We start from the raw sequence: 14851 nt of genomic DNA on the forward strand, positions 1-14851 counted from the left end.
ACATCCATGGTTGAGGCAGAGCTAATAATGAAAATAGAGCCCAGAAATGCACTTAACTTATACTTATTACTATACATAATCACCTATGATAATTATGATAATGTTAACATTTCAACTATCCAGATGCGACACAGGGCTTACCAAACTGTTTAAAATAGCTACAACTAGGTCCCCAGAAATGACACATATAGTATTTTGAAACATGATATATAAGAGTCTTCACTGCCCCACCATGATTGGGGCTGAGCAAAGACAATTTTGAAAAAATATTTATTGAAATATGAAATTAAATTTTAAGTCTCCAGTTAAGCTCACCATGGTTGGGGCAGAGCTAAGAATGAAAGCTTAGTCCCCGGAAATTATGAAGCGAAATATATAAGTCTTCAGGACCAGCCATACAATGGTGATTGTTGCCCAAGTGTGAGACATGCAATGCACGCGGCCGGCCGTGACGGTAATTCAACAAAACAAAACTATGAAATACAAACAGAGCTAGCACACAAAAGCCTACTTACTAATTTTAATATTTCTATAATTTAGAAAACAATTACAATTATCATATCACCTTTGATAATTATAATGTTAAATTTCAACTATCCAGATGCGAATTTTAGGTTGGGTTTTAAAAAACTCGACTTCATAATTATGCTTCAATTTCGAAGACCTGCTTAAAACATATTTATTTATTTATTTATTCTACCATAAACTTTTATTCACAACATATTAGTAGGCCTACAATACAATATCTTGCATGAAACGGATATTTAAAAATACACTATAATGTGTAACGGTAGAATTATAATTCTAATGTAAAAGATTAACAAACTAAAAATTGAACAGTGTTGTGTGTTGATCGCGAATGACTAACAATACCATCTTTCCCACAGCACATGTGCACACTCATTTGCATAACAAACGCACGGCATACTAAACTACGATGAGATAAAATTAATTCTCTTCTAAACACGTAACGAAGAGAATTAATTCCCTTTTTTTTACATTAAAATAAATTGAGGGCGCTAAACATAAAATTTAAACCATCAAAGCAGTTGGCGAGAGCCAAAAAAAAAAAGATGGTAAATGTGCTCTTCCTGCCTCAGCACTAAGGCCCTGCCACAGCCTTTTGGGGTCGTTTCCACCACATCACCAGATGCATTGATGTTGTCGCCTCATGATGTGTGGTGGAAAGGGGGACGTATGATCTGTGAACCCCAAACACAGTGGCCGCATGCCTTTAACTCTATTCCACCGACCAGCATGGGAATCGAACCCACGACATACGTGTTGTTAACACGACGCTCAGACGACTGAGCTAACTGATCATTTTGTTTTAAGCAAGGTTTATTAGGATATTTATGACGTAATGATGAATTACGTAATACACGTATAAATAGGCTATTATCAGCTGTTCAGTCATGTTTCAGTTTGTGGTGCAACGGGTAATGCTCAGTTTTGAGTGCTATCAGCTGAGGTTCGAACTCCTCCGGATATTTTTTTTATGAATTTTTTTTTTTTTTTTAACGTTGGATTAAGTGTTTCAAATTGTTTACATTAATTAATTAAGAAATGCAAGGAGCCATTGTGTTTTTTAACGCCACTCAAAAATAAAAGAAGCTTGAATATTTCGATTGTGTGTGATCAGAGGTACTTGTTAAATGCGCTTTCTGCCTTCCATAACATTTTAAGTCCAACAATATCGTTGAGGGCGTTACCATATTTACAAACACGTCAACATGTGCTCATTTCATTTTTTCAGAAAGCAGACGGCCTAGCAAGTTGAAACTGTAAATTATGGACAGTGATTCGGGTATAACACTCAATCTTTCAACAGAAAGTAGGCCAAAACCTGATTCGAAAAATGTGAGAACTGACAGAATATATAATCTTAAATAAAAAATACAGGCTAACTAATAATAAAGTTAAAAATTAGGCCAATCAATGCTAGGTAGGCTAAGAAAGTAGTTGAAATGTAATGATTTTAGGCCTATCTTGATAGATGGGACCCGGCCCAGCCACGTATGTATGGCGTCTACGAGTATTCCTTGTCTGGCCTAGCTAGTCGAGACGTCTGTGTAGTAGCAGTGGAGCTATTGCCTGCAGCCTATTAATTTAAATGCTATTACATTTTAAAACCTAAAATATTGATTAAAATTAGTCTTTTTAGTAATATAATAACATTCATCAATCATTCATTGAGTCTTACTGTAAGTGTAAGTAAAGTGTAATTGCAGTAATTTTTGTTGTTTGCTTTTTTGTTTATTTAGTTTAAAAGATTTGTTCAGAATATTCCAGCCAAGAGGGAAAAATGGCAGAACACATTCGGGAAGTCTCCGCCTAAAAATTCTATGAAACGCCTAACAACCGATTTAAAAACTAAATATAACTCAAACCAATTAAAGTTACCACCAGCGAAGAAATTGAAAACCAAAAATGCTAGTGAGCAGCTGACAGTTTCTAATAACTTTAAACATGATGCAGCTCAAGGAGTTGTATCATCATTGTTTAAAAATAATCCAGAAATTCCAGTCATAAAAAAGTATGTATCCAAATTTTAAAAAATATGTCAGTATCAGAAAAAGTATGTAAAGTTTACAGTGGTTTTACATAATCGCTTTTTACATAAATCGCTATGTTTCTAATTTTCAAAGCACAATGTATATTATTATCATGTAATATATTCATATGTATACATTTAATATAAACCTGGTTAAATTCTTATTATTTATATTGTTATAAATGAATAAATTGTTTTTCAAATACTATTAATTTTCCACAATAGTGAATATATATATACTTTTTAATTTTAGGAACAATGTAAAACAACACAAGGAAGGTTTATTTTCAGACTCTAGCTTCCAGAACCTCAGCCTACATCCCTTTATGGTAGTGTATTACATTAATTTTTTTTAAATCGGTACAAAAAGTTTTCCCCTTCTTCCTGTCTTCAAGCAGAATTTAAAATAAATTTAAAAAGTGTATATAATGTTAAAGTGCATTAACTATATTTTTTTAGATTTCAAATTTGGAGGAAAGATTAAAGTTAACACAAGTAACGCACGTTCAAAAGGAAGCTATCCCAGCAATCATCAGTGGTCAAGATGTTCTCATCAAATCACAAACAGGAACGGGTAATTGTCATTTTATTCTGGTTGACCATTATTGAGTGATGCCACCATTAACACTAAAACTATCACTAAATGACCAATATTAGTTTTAATGGTAACACCATTAACACTATAACTAAATGACTAATAACATACATCAACACTAAACCAATCAATCAATACTAGCATCGGCCACCTTACACTCAATGCTGCCAATGCTACCTAACACCAATAATATCAGCACCACAGAACTAAAAGTCAAATCTTTGACGTGCAGGAGAATACTACAGTATATTTCCATCAGCTACTAAAACATTACTAGAGTATTGCTACCAACACAATCAGTAACTACCATCTCACAATAACTACCATCTCACAGTAACTACCATACAGAGAATTCACATTTTGTAACAACCTAACACTTTCTTTGTCAATTATACTATTTTCCATATGATGATATTTTAACTCCTATAGCACCAATTTTCGAAAGACAAAACAGGCCTTGTCTTTTTAAAATTGTAGGGTGCTACAAATTGCACTCCTCAATACATTCAGGGGTGCTGTAGGTGTGCCGTTTGTATTTTGGTGTGTAAAAGTTTATCAAATATAAGTGTGTTGTAAATCACACTCCTCAAGGGCAGTTTAGGAGTGTGTTAGGTGAGTGATCGCACTTGCTCACCTCAAAAGAAAAGGCCTGATAAAATATTATAATATTGTCTTGAAGTTTGTTTTATTCTTTGCGTTATAATATATTTCACTTTATTCATATTTTCTAATTTACTACTACAGGTAAAACCTTAGCCTATGCTGTACCCATTGTGCAAAGCCTACAAGCAATGCAACCACCAGTTGCAAGGTCACATGGTGTCTATGCATTGGTTTTGGTTCCAACAAGAGAGGTTAGTATTCAGGCTTCTAATTTCTTAAAATGTTCAATATTGGCTGAATATACTATGACTTTTATATCCGTATCTATTTTCTTAAAATGTTAAATATTGGCTAAATATGCTATGAATTTTATATATGTATCTGATTTCTTAAAATGTTAAATATTGGCTAAATATGCTATGAATTTTATATCCATATCTAATTTCTTAAAATTTCACTGTGTTTCGATAGCTCACTAAACTTACCAATAAGTGAAAATGTGTTATGTTGTCATGTAAAACTTGTGTAAAAACAAACAGTATTTATTGAATGAGTTGTGAATAAATAAAGTTTATATATATATTCATCTTTCATAAATAGTACAATAACTGGAAAAATCTGTTTCTCTCACTTCCTGAGGACGATCAAACTATATTGATCGAAATTTTAGGTAGCTCAACAGTTCTTATCAGAATTAAATATACTTGGTCACGTGTACCATCAACATATTGATTTTGCCATGAAAACCTTCAAACAATAATAAAAATGTATTTTCTTATAGTTGGCTTTGCAAAGTTTTGAAACTTTCAGAAAACTTGTATATGTAAGTTGAATTACATTTTTTTTGCACAAAAAAATATTATTTATAGGTGAAGAATAAGAAATAAATAATTTTGTATCATGTAACTAACCAGAATTAAGAAATTTATTCAACATGATATTATGGCCTATGATTTAAATCCTTTTTTTTTGTTGGTTATTCAGAGAAATATGTATTATTAATTGTATGGATTTTATGCTAAATGGCCACGCGTATCTGTACTGTACATGCTTACAAACAAGTTGTGAGCAACTTGGAAATTGGAGTCATTTCATAAGCCATCACAGGTTTCATAATTTGTAAACATGCTCAGATGTTCATCCATAATATTGGTTATTCATAGAAATATTTATTTTTAATTGTATGGAAAGGGCCACGCGTGTCTACTCAGAAATTAGAGTCATTTCTCAGCCCAGATTAATGTGTATGTTGTGACATTGTGCAGGAAAACCAAAAGTATCTTCATGAAATATGTTTATTTTTAGCCTTTCCAGTGGATTGTTCCTGGAAGCATAATGGGAGGAGAGAAGAAGAAGGCTGAGAAAGCTAGGATTCGTAAGGGAATCAACATCCTGATAGCTACCCCAGGTAGGATGGTGGATCATGTACAGAACACCAAATCACTGGACCTTAGTGGACTCAAATGGTTTGTGCTGGATGAAGCTGACAGGTTAGTTATAGTGAAAACATTTCCTCTGGTTTCGATAGTATAATTGATATGTAGTTCCTTGATTGTAAACCAGTAGTATAAACTTACGTTTTCAAGACAGACAAGCTTGACTTCTTCAGTTGCTATGCTATGCTACGCACCAATAACATCCAGTGACTGGAAAGGAGGCCAATCAGTGTCATAACGCATATCAACTGAAGAAGTCAAGCTGACGAAACTGCCTTGAAAACGTAAGTTTATTTTACTGGTTTACAATCAAGGTTAGTTATAGTAATTCCACAATATTTTCACATCACAAAACTCTGGCGTTTACACACACAGACTGGAGCATCAATGCCACCTTTTGGTATGGTATGTGTTAACCCTGGTGTTTTGTAGGATGTGGACCTCGGTGTGTGTGTGAACTGCGGCGTTAGACGGAAAAAGCGGTATTTGTCTGTCAGTGTGTACAAAGTTTTGAACAAATTAAAACTTTCAAAACTTTCTTTTTACAGATTGTTAGACATGGGTTTTGAAAAGGATGTTGCAATGATAATGAATGCAGTAAATGAACAAAGTAAATCACGACAGAACATACTACTGTCAGCAACATTAACAGAAGGTAACACACAAGCCTGGAACAAAATAAAATGCATTTAGTTGATGTGTGCTGTCCCTATACATTCTTGGACGAGTATATTTTATATAATTGAAGATGAAATTATTTTAACTTGAGTTAAATTTATATGTTGTATTTATTATACCAACCTTGTTTAATGATGTTGAAATTGGTAAAAAAATGAGTGAACTTCTTTGCCTCATGTCCTGTATTTCTTCAAAGCACATATCGTCTTAATGAAACAAAATATGAAATCGGTTTTTGTAAGGCACTTTGTAAAAAATCGTATTTCGGAGAGGCTGCAGCGCTTTGTAAAAGCAGCATTGTAATGGAACAAAAAATAAAAAACATGAAACAAAATGTAAAAATATAATATGATATTGTGAGGCGCTTTGTAAAAAGTATCACTGATAATGAAATAAGATTATATTAGTATTATTTTAACATGAATGATGTTAACTTAATCTTGTGCTATAAAGGCGGCTGGGATGCCAAAGTTTAATAGTAGCATTTAGGGACGTATATAGTTGTATAGCCAATTTTCTTTTCAACATTTTTATTCTTATCTATAAAGCCGACAATTTCCAGCTTATGTCTCTAGCTAATGTACACTCACAATAACCTATAAAGTGAATTTTACAAGCTTTTTAAAGTTGTTTTTTATGTGATTTTCATTATATTTTATTGTGTTTCTATATTTGAAACAATAAATCTGTATACATAAAGTTTTGTATGTATTTTCATGTTAATGATATACAATACAATAATTTTTTTTTTCACATTTTATAAATTGTTGTTAGGTGTTGAACGACTTGCTGGCATATCTCTCCACGACCCCCTTCATATTGACATCGCAAAGAATCAAGAATCTGGAGCATTGGTGCAGAATGATGCAACGAAGGAGATGAGTAAAGAGGCAGATAAATATTACAGCACACCAAACCAGTTAAAGCAGTATTTCTTGATGGTTCCCAGTAAACTGAGATTAGTCACACTAACAGCTTTTTTACTGTGGCGATGCAAGGTATATTTAATTTTAGAGGTTTTTCATTGTTTTGTATTAAACTTTGTTTAATGAAGGTGACTCAAAATAGCGAAGACTGAAAGGCCCTCAACACTTAAAAAACGAGAACGATACAAACACGCTACAGTTTTTAATACTAAGCAAACAAAAGCTATCACAACTCTGGTTAGACTTCAAATACCGTATTTATTTGAATAAACTCCTCAATTTGAAATAAACGCCTCGCTTTGAATAAACACCTCCCTCAAAGAAATGCCCCATAGAACATCATGCACATGCATATATACACAATATTGTATTACCTTTCTATACACCTTTCTATTTGTAGTAGAATTCATTGTATGACATGATCTACAATTTACCAAGCATTTTGAAACAATTTTTACTTCTCGATATTAATTATATTGTATTTTTTCATATCTAAAGGATATTTATTTGGTTATACATGTTAGCATATTACACCCAAAAAAATAAACACCTCCCTCGATTAAATGTATTTATCCAGTGCCAAAAAAAATATAGTTTTTGTACAATTCTTGGTCAAAAATATCCAGTTATTGTATTTTAAATATAATGGAATAAATTTGTTTCTTTTGAGGAAAATGCAGTATTATGATTATTATTCATTTATTTTCCATTAAAAAATGTTCTAAATTTATTTTATCACTTACAGTTTTAAACAAGCTAAGTATAAAGTACCTCAAATTCAAACAAGTTTACTACATTTTATAGAACAGAAGATGTTTCTTAACAATATAAATCCAACATTCAACGTCTAAACTTTGATATGTAATAATGAGACTGTACAACTATTATTCAGGCTCAGGTTTTGTTTTCTCAAAGTTTCTGTCTCAGTTTGGTGATCAAGTTTAATCGTTAATTCTTGTTATATCCGGACATAAAAGAATTCACACTCATTCGTTTTTTAAAGGCCATGAAAATCTTCGTTTCTACCTCTTGCCCTACTTTATCCAACAACAGCTCAGTATGAACGGACAATGCGTAATTTGAACTGTGACAAAATAATGAAAGCATTGTAAAACAGCTCTCGTAGGAGCCAGCCAACATCACCCTTAACTTGAAGTACCACTCTTGGCTCTACTAAACTATAAGAAACAAACCGTTCTTGTTAATCTTAGAGAAAACAAATTTAAAGAATTTATTTTTTCTCTATAAAAAAATGATTCTCAAAAGTGATAAATGGTAATATTTTTGATATAAAGAAATAACATTTGTTTTTAATCTATAAGTTTTGTTGTGTACAGCATCTTAGTATCAATTTTTTTTATAATTCATATTTTCATGAGAAATGTGTGTTAATAAATACTGAAGCAGAAAGTAATTTATTATACATAGGATAGTTGAAACAAATTTAAATGATTATATTAATTGACTACTTATAAATAGTATAAATAATTATAATAATAGTTTATATAAATTTAATAAAATATATAACATTAATTTGGGATTAAAGTATCCAAGGTACAACAATGTAGTATTCAATATAATGTAAACAAATTATAAAAATTAATTTTAACATTTTCCTTAAATTGTTATATAATGAGTTTGGCGCCCTCTATGTTATCTTTTGTTTAATTTTTTTTTTTTTTAATCTTATGCAATTTACCATTTTGCCAAAATAATCTTATGATCATCTATGTAGATATAATTGTAAATTAAAAGTATCCAAAAAGGGGGGAAAAATAGAGAGAATAATATATATTTTTTTTAATTCCGTTTTTGGCAAACATGTGTGTCAGAAACAACAAGTTTTAAATTGTTAATAATTGTTAGCAGAAAATTGTCAATTGTCTGTGTTTATTGCGTTATGGCTGTTGGCTTATTTTCAAATAATATGTCTCTATTATCAAACTAATTTTACAGTTTATTGAACTTTACCATAAACAATAGATAGTTGATTCAAGTCCATTTTTTTAATTATGGAAAACCACAATTTTTACTAAAAGTTCCGTTATTTTGATTTTACTCTACCAATATTAGGAACTAGTTTCATTTTTTCAATGAAACATTTTTCAATTTCTAGTTCTTTCATAATATACTTTATTCTTTTATTTCCATATGTTTTTATTTTTCTTCAAAATGTAGGTGTCTCAGAAATCGAAAGTTGTAGTTTTTTTATCAAGTCGAGATTCGGTTGAATTTCATCATGCTCTTTTGGATTGCATCCTCAATAAACGAGAAGAGAAAACAGAAATCGATGAAGTCAATGAAATATTAGGAGAAACGAGGGAAGAAGAAGATGATGATGATGACAAGATAACTTTCTATAAACTTCACGGAAACATGTCGCAAGAGGTGATATTTTTTGTTTTATTATGAAATATGAATGTTTTTAAAGTAAAGAGAAGTAACTCTAAAGTGACTGAAATAATAAATAATACATTTTCGTCCCCACTTTCCTTGTACAGTAGTCCGTTTTGATAATTATCCCTATCCCCACTTTCCCATTCCTGTTTTCCCTGTCCCGGACATCCCATTGATAATTATCCCTATCCCCACTTTCCCATTCCTGTTTTCCCTGTCCCGGACATCCCATTGATAATTATCCCTATCCCCACTTTCCCATTCCTGTTTTCCCTGTCCCGGACATCCCATTGATAATTATCCCTATCCCCACTTTCCCATTCCTGTTTTCCCTGTCCCGGACATCCCATTGATAATTATCCCTATCCCCACTTTCCCATTCCTGTTTTCCCTGTCCCAGGCTTCCCATTCATAATTATCCCCATTCCTGTTTTTTCTATCCCCACTTCCCCAATTTCAAAATCCTGGATCATCCAATTTCAAACAACAACCTAGATTGAAACCCGGACTTTTCTGGTAGATACACTGATAGTGTAATTTGATTGGATGGTAATTCTTTCTACCTGGAACATGGTATAGTGGAAGAGCCCTAGTCTTCAATTCTACCTTCTTCATAATATGTTTATTGTGTCTCATGATAAAAGAAACATTTTGAACCAAAAACTGTGATTGAAGTTTTTGTTAATGCCTCACTAATGTGATAAAACATTGTCGCCAGATTATAATAAAGCGCCTGGAAACATTTCAAAACGGACATGATCAACTTTGTTTTATATTTTGCAAAACAACAATGCTTCTCAATTTATTACTTCCAAAATGTTATAAATTCTTTTTTTTAAATTAACAATTTGGACAAATAATAAGTAAATAATTTTTTTTATAAACATAGTTTCATCAGGATTGCTAATAGATTAAATGTAAATATTTTTAAAGATGTCACTCAATAAAATAATAATTCTTATTTTAAGTGTAGATTAAGTTATTACGTTTCAAAAAATTAAAAAACACTTTGTCAAAAACTGACCCATTTTTTAAGAATTTGAATTAAAAATAGATTATTTGGTAATTACATTTTATTAAAGTTTAAAACTTATACTGTTCTTAGGTATAAGCAAATAAAACTTATATTTCTAAACTATTACTTTAACTATACTTATAAACAATGGTTTTCGATATTTAGGAAAGCTAATTTAGAAATTATAATATGATTATATAATTTTGTGTATTTTAAAAATACTATATTTAAAGTAGTAGATACATTGTTCATGGTTCGTTACAACATCCTTAATTAAACATGAAATTAGTTGCGACGCCTTTTCTATCGTTTTTCTTAATAAGTTGACGACACAAATATTTAGCCTGAAGGAACAGGATCTATGGTCTATTATTTCATCTAGAAACTGGGCCAAGGGTTACTGTTACCAAATTGTAAACAATATGATGTTTACACAGAAAAGAAAGACTATAATTATATAATGATATTGCCATTATTATGGAGTATTACTAGAGCTTAGATACATTATATACACATAATTGCTTTTCTGTATGTAGTCATCTTACTACAGTAATGGGGGTTGGTGTGTCAAGCAAAAGTCTTGATTGAGAAAGTTTTATTTACATTATTACTAGTCAGTCTAAAATGTCTATGTGCTGTATAAAGTGTATTATTAGACTCTCTCCCACCATATACTATATACCCCACACCATATACTATATACCTCCATGTACTATACCTTCAAATCCCAAGGTCCTAGTGCCAGGGTTGTAACTCACAACTCTTTCAACTCCACTCCCTAAGCCTCAAATGAGACTTAGTTTTATAAGCACGATAAATTATTAAATAGTTCTTACTCACTGTTAGATGCGTGTGAAATAAAATAAATAAAAATATCATACCATCTACAGTATAGGCCTACATTTCCTATCATGCAGTTAATATGATGATCTAAAACATATATGTTTTTGGTTTTCCAGGAAAGAACAAGCATTTACCAAGAATTCTGCTTAGTACAATCTGGTGTTCTATTATGCACAGTAAGTCTTTTTGATATTTTTGGTCAAATTTAAAATGAAAATTACCTACCGACCTGATTAAGTATAAACTTTCAACCAGGTATAGTGGAACAGCTCTATTTACTTTATGTATTTAGACACATGTAGGATTACCAATAATACATTAATTACTGTTCTATCAGATAGGTGGTAATCTTCTGAACAGGGCCAATTATGTGACTCATGGTTACCCCATACTCGTGTCTAATAATTAACTGGGTTCTTTAAAGTGCATCTGATTATCTGAGAAGACCACTAGAACTATAGGCGAGACGGCCTCTAAGCCATGCCGATATTGTTGGCTCTTTAGGTATGGTAAATGGCACCCCTACATTAACCACTCGGCCATTTAATTCACTCACATCCTATCTCTGATGAAATGCTACTATAACTTTTAATAGATTCAATTTTATAGCTAATAATATTGTTTTTTTCTTTGTAGGATGTAGCTGCAAGGGGGCTTGATCTGCCTAAAGTTAACTGGATAGTGCAATATAATACTCCTGAGACACCAGAAGTATACATTCACCGTGTTGGTAGAACCGCTAGAATCGGCAAAGAAGGCCAATCCATTCTCTTCTTAACACCAGCCGAGGCGGGATATGTTGACATCTTATCAAAGCAGAAAATAAGGTTAGCAGATATTTGGAAATTAATGAAAAGATTAGATTGTCATAGTTAGTAGGTGTCAACCAGCTATAAAAACTTACTGAAATGCCGCTCCTGCCAGCGTAGCGACATACAGGTGCTTCTTGCCATTAGTTCTCCCTTCTTACTGTAGTTTATAAACCCAATATTTTGATTTGTTTACAAATTTATCATTATTTACTTTACTCCCTGGCCATATTTGTAAAATCTCAACTTTTATAAAAATGTTTTTACAATTTGTTTTTTCTTTAGTTTAAAGGAAATGGCTGTAAAAGATATACTAAATACTTTATTAAGCTACGACTTTTCAAGCAAGCAGCACAAGAGGGCGCACCATACGTGGGAAGAAGCTGCGTCTTCGTTACAGTTACGTATGGAGAATTATGTATTAAAGGAGAATGATAATCAGCAACTTGCCAAGACAGGTTGGTCTGTTATTTCAAGATATTTTATTTTAGTTATTGTGCTATGCATCTTCAAATAATTTATTCATTCATTTAATTATACTTCATGTTCATAAAAAAAAGTATGCATTATACCATAAATGATTCAATGCATTCATTTTTGGTATTTCCTTCATCAACCTATTCATTCATTTTTTCACTTTATTGATCTCTTCATTCATCTCTCTATCAATCTCTTTCTTTCATCCAGGTCTATCTCCTATTTTTCACTGCTCCTCTTCCCTCTTCCAATGGCTCATTCTCTCCTCCCCTTGCTCACTTCCTCCTTTAATTTATTTCATCTATGTAATATTTTACTCTTATTAATTTTACTTATCACAAATCAACATAGATCAGATCTGATCATATTTGAAATAATAAAATTATACCATTTTTTTTTAAAATTTCCAGCTTACCAATCCTTCATACGTGCCTATGCCACGTATCCATCTTATTTAAAACACATATTCCATGTGAAAAATCTCCATTTGGGTCACGTAGCAAAAAGCTTTGGCCTACGGGTTACGCCGACAACCATTGGTAGCAATATACAGAAACAGAGACATAAACAAGCCACAGAGTTGAAGAAAAAAAAGTGAGTATTTATTTTATTGAAAGTAAGTATTTATTTTGTTGAAAGTGAATATTTATTTTATTTCTACTACCATAAATGCATTTTTTTACTTCATTTCGGTGTTCTACCTTTCATGTACTTTGTTTAGTTTGCATTCTAGTTCCAATGTAACAAGGCATTGCCAAAATAAATGTTCAACATAAAATACCATTTTCACACGCGCCGCCGCATGTACATTAGAGTAACGATGATCATTATTACTACAAAGCAGCATTGTTCAGCGAGCTAAGTTGGTCAGATGTTTTCCGTACTCTGACGTAAGAATAGGACACGTCTGTCCAATTTCTTGATATGTTCTATAGGTACAACTTGTTGTATGGTTAAAATGTACAAAATATGAAACGGGTAAAACATATGAGTATTTTGTTCGATTACGTGGCACATTCCTGGTCTTTGACGACATCCGATACTCGCATAGGAAATTTAGCAAAACAATTTTGGCAGCTAATTCCTGGCATAGGTAGTAAGTACAGAGAGCACAAAGATGAATAGTAAATATAATAAAAATGAATAATATTCAAAATATTCACTATAAATAAGCACATATTATTTTCTATATAAAGAAACAAAACACATTATGAGGTTTCAACGTTTCGAATCTGATCATATTTTTATTTTCCACAACGTGATAATTCAATTACATTGTATAATAATATCGATGTTGGAAAGAAATAAAACAAAGACTTCAATCATAGATATGTTTATTGTATACCTGAACATAATCATATATGTTTCCTCTTGTGTGTATTTTGTTTATGTATTTTATTATGTAATAAAGTGATTGCATAATACTGTAAATCATACCGAACATAATAACTAGTGTACGTTCCCATTTTCTGATCAATCCTCCTTCCAATTCCCAAGGATTCTTAAACAAACGCTTATTTAATAACTTCCGTTACCGATTCGGATACATCGTTTCTTGTTTGCAATTTGTGGCGCCAACATTTCCTTTCATTAACGTAAATTAAATAACCGTACGTTGTATACCCGAGCAGGTTGAGTTTTTTAACTTATTCCGCAACGCTATTTACTAGAAATTAGGGTTTTTCGAAGATCGAAAACTCTGGCAATTTGCCAATTATAGAACTGAACCAAGAACACTTTCATTACGCTAATGTCTCATTACTGAGTCGAATGCGTTAATTACGGTAGATAAGTGTGTTCTTTTGGACGTCGGGCGTGTATAGCGCAGCGCTCTTTATACACGATTACGTACTTGAGTAAGCTATTGTAATGAATAAGTCATTCAAATATGCACCCATTCAAACACAGTCTCCATTTAGGCTCCTGGGGCTGATAATTATCTCTTAATACTTTATTCATACTCTCCTATACAATATGTCCGTAATAACGCTGCTCTGTTATTCCTTGTCATTTTGATAACTCATCTGATGATAATCAAATCCATTATTCTAATTTGTTTTCTGAACACAATAGAAAAGCTTATAATGTGATGTTTTACTTGCCAATTCTACTAATTTGATAACACTAGTAAATCTAAAGCTCCCTGGGGACATAATGCATTTCATGCTCTGTGTCTTATTGTACTGTAAAATGTCATTCCAACCACTACTTAAAACCATTTCGCAAATTACTTGAGGGTATCTACAAATTACAAGTTTGTAATCATTTAATTATATTACCTTATTAGATAAAAGGAAAAAATAAAGTAAGGAAAAGGCTGCAGTTAAGGTTAATTATCGACTGTTACATGCGTCCCACGGCGAATAAACCGTCACAATGATTAGTAGCTACAAGTTGTATTATTTATTCATTGTTCTTTTATTGTTATCTCGGTTCTAATAAGTGTACATCGCTATTTGATTAACTACTGTTATCGTTACGTTAGGCGCCTACAGGATCTGTTAAATACACAGAGGAA

At 31.9% G+C, this 14851-nt stretch overlaps 1 protein-coding gene across 4 annotated transcripts in view; it reads left to right on the forward strand.

Moving 5' to 3' along the window:
* The first annotated feature begins 1750 nt into the window (after positions 1–1750).
* LOC144838860 (ATP-dependent DNA helicase DDX31-like) overlaps positions 1751–14851 on the forward strand; it is an 87611-nt gene continuing 74510 nt past the window's right edge. For all 4 annotated transcript variants that reach the window (XR_013611720.1, XR_013611719.1, XM_078694372.1 and 1 more), the window contains exons 1-14: positions 1751–1860; positions 2265–2536; positions 2808–2883; positions 3014–3128; positions 3894–4003; positions 4534–4575; positions 5058–5242; positions 5737–5843; positions 6641–6864; positions 8971–9180; positions 11164–11223; positions 11684–11874; positions 12142–12314; positions 12744–12927. Coding sequence is in view for 2 of the 4 variants with exons in the window: in XM_078694372.1 (XP_078550498.1) it covers positions 1792–1860; positions 2265–2536; positions 2808–2883; positions 3014–3128; positions 3894–4003; positions 4534–4575; positions 5058–5242; positions 5737–5843; positions 6641–6864; positions 8971–9180; positions 11164–11223; positions 11684–11874; positions 12142–12314; positions 12744–12927 (2018 nt within the window). In the remaining 2 variants the exon portion in view is untranslated. The remainder of the gene's footprint in view (positions 1861–2264; positions 2537–2807; positions 2884–3013; positions 3129–3893; positions 4004–4533; positions 4576–5057; positions 5243–5736; positions 5844–6640; positions 6865–8970; positions 9181–11163; positions 11224–11683; positions 11875–12141; positions 12315–12743; positions 12928–14851) is intronic.

The sequence above is a fragment of the Antedon bifida genome, chromosome 3 (genome assembly GCF_963402885.1).
Source record: "Antedon bifida chromosome 3, ecAntBifi1.1, whole genome shotgun sequence".
NCBI lineage: Eukaryota > Metazoa > Echinodermata > Crinoidea > Comatulida > Antedonidae > Antedon > Antedon bifida.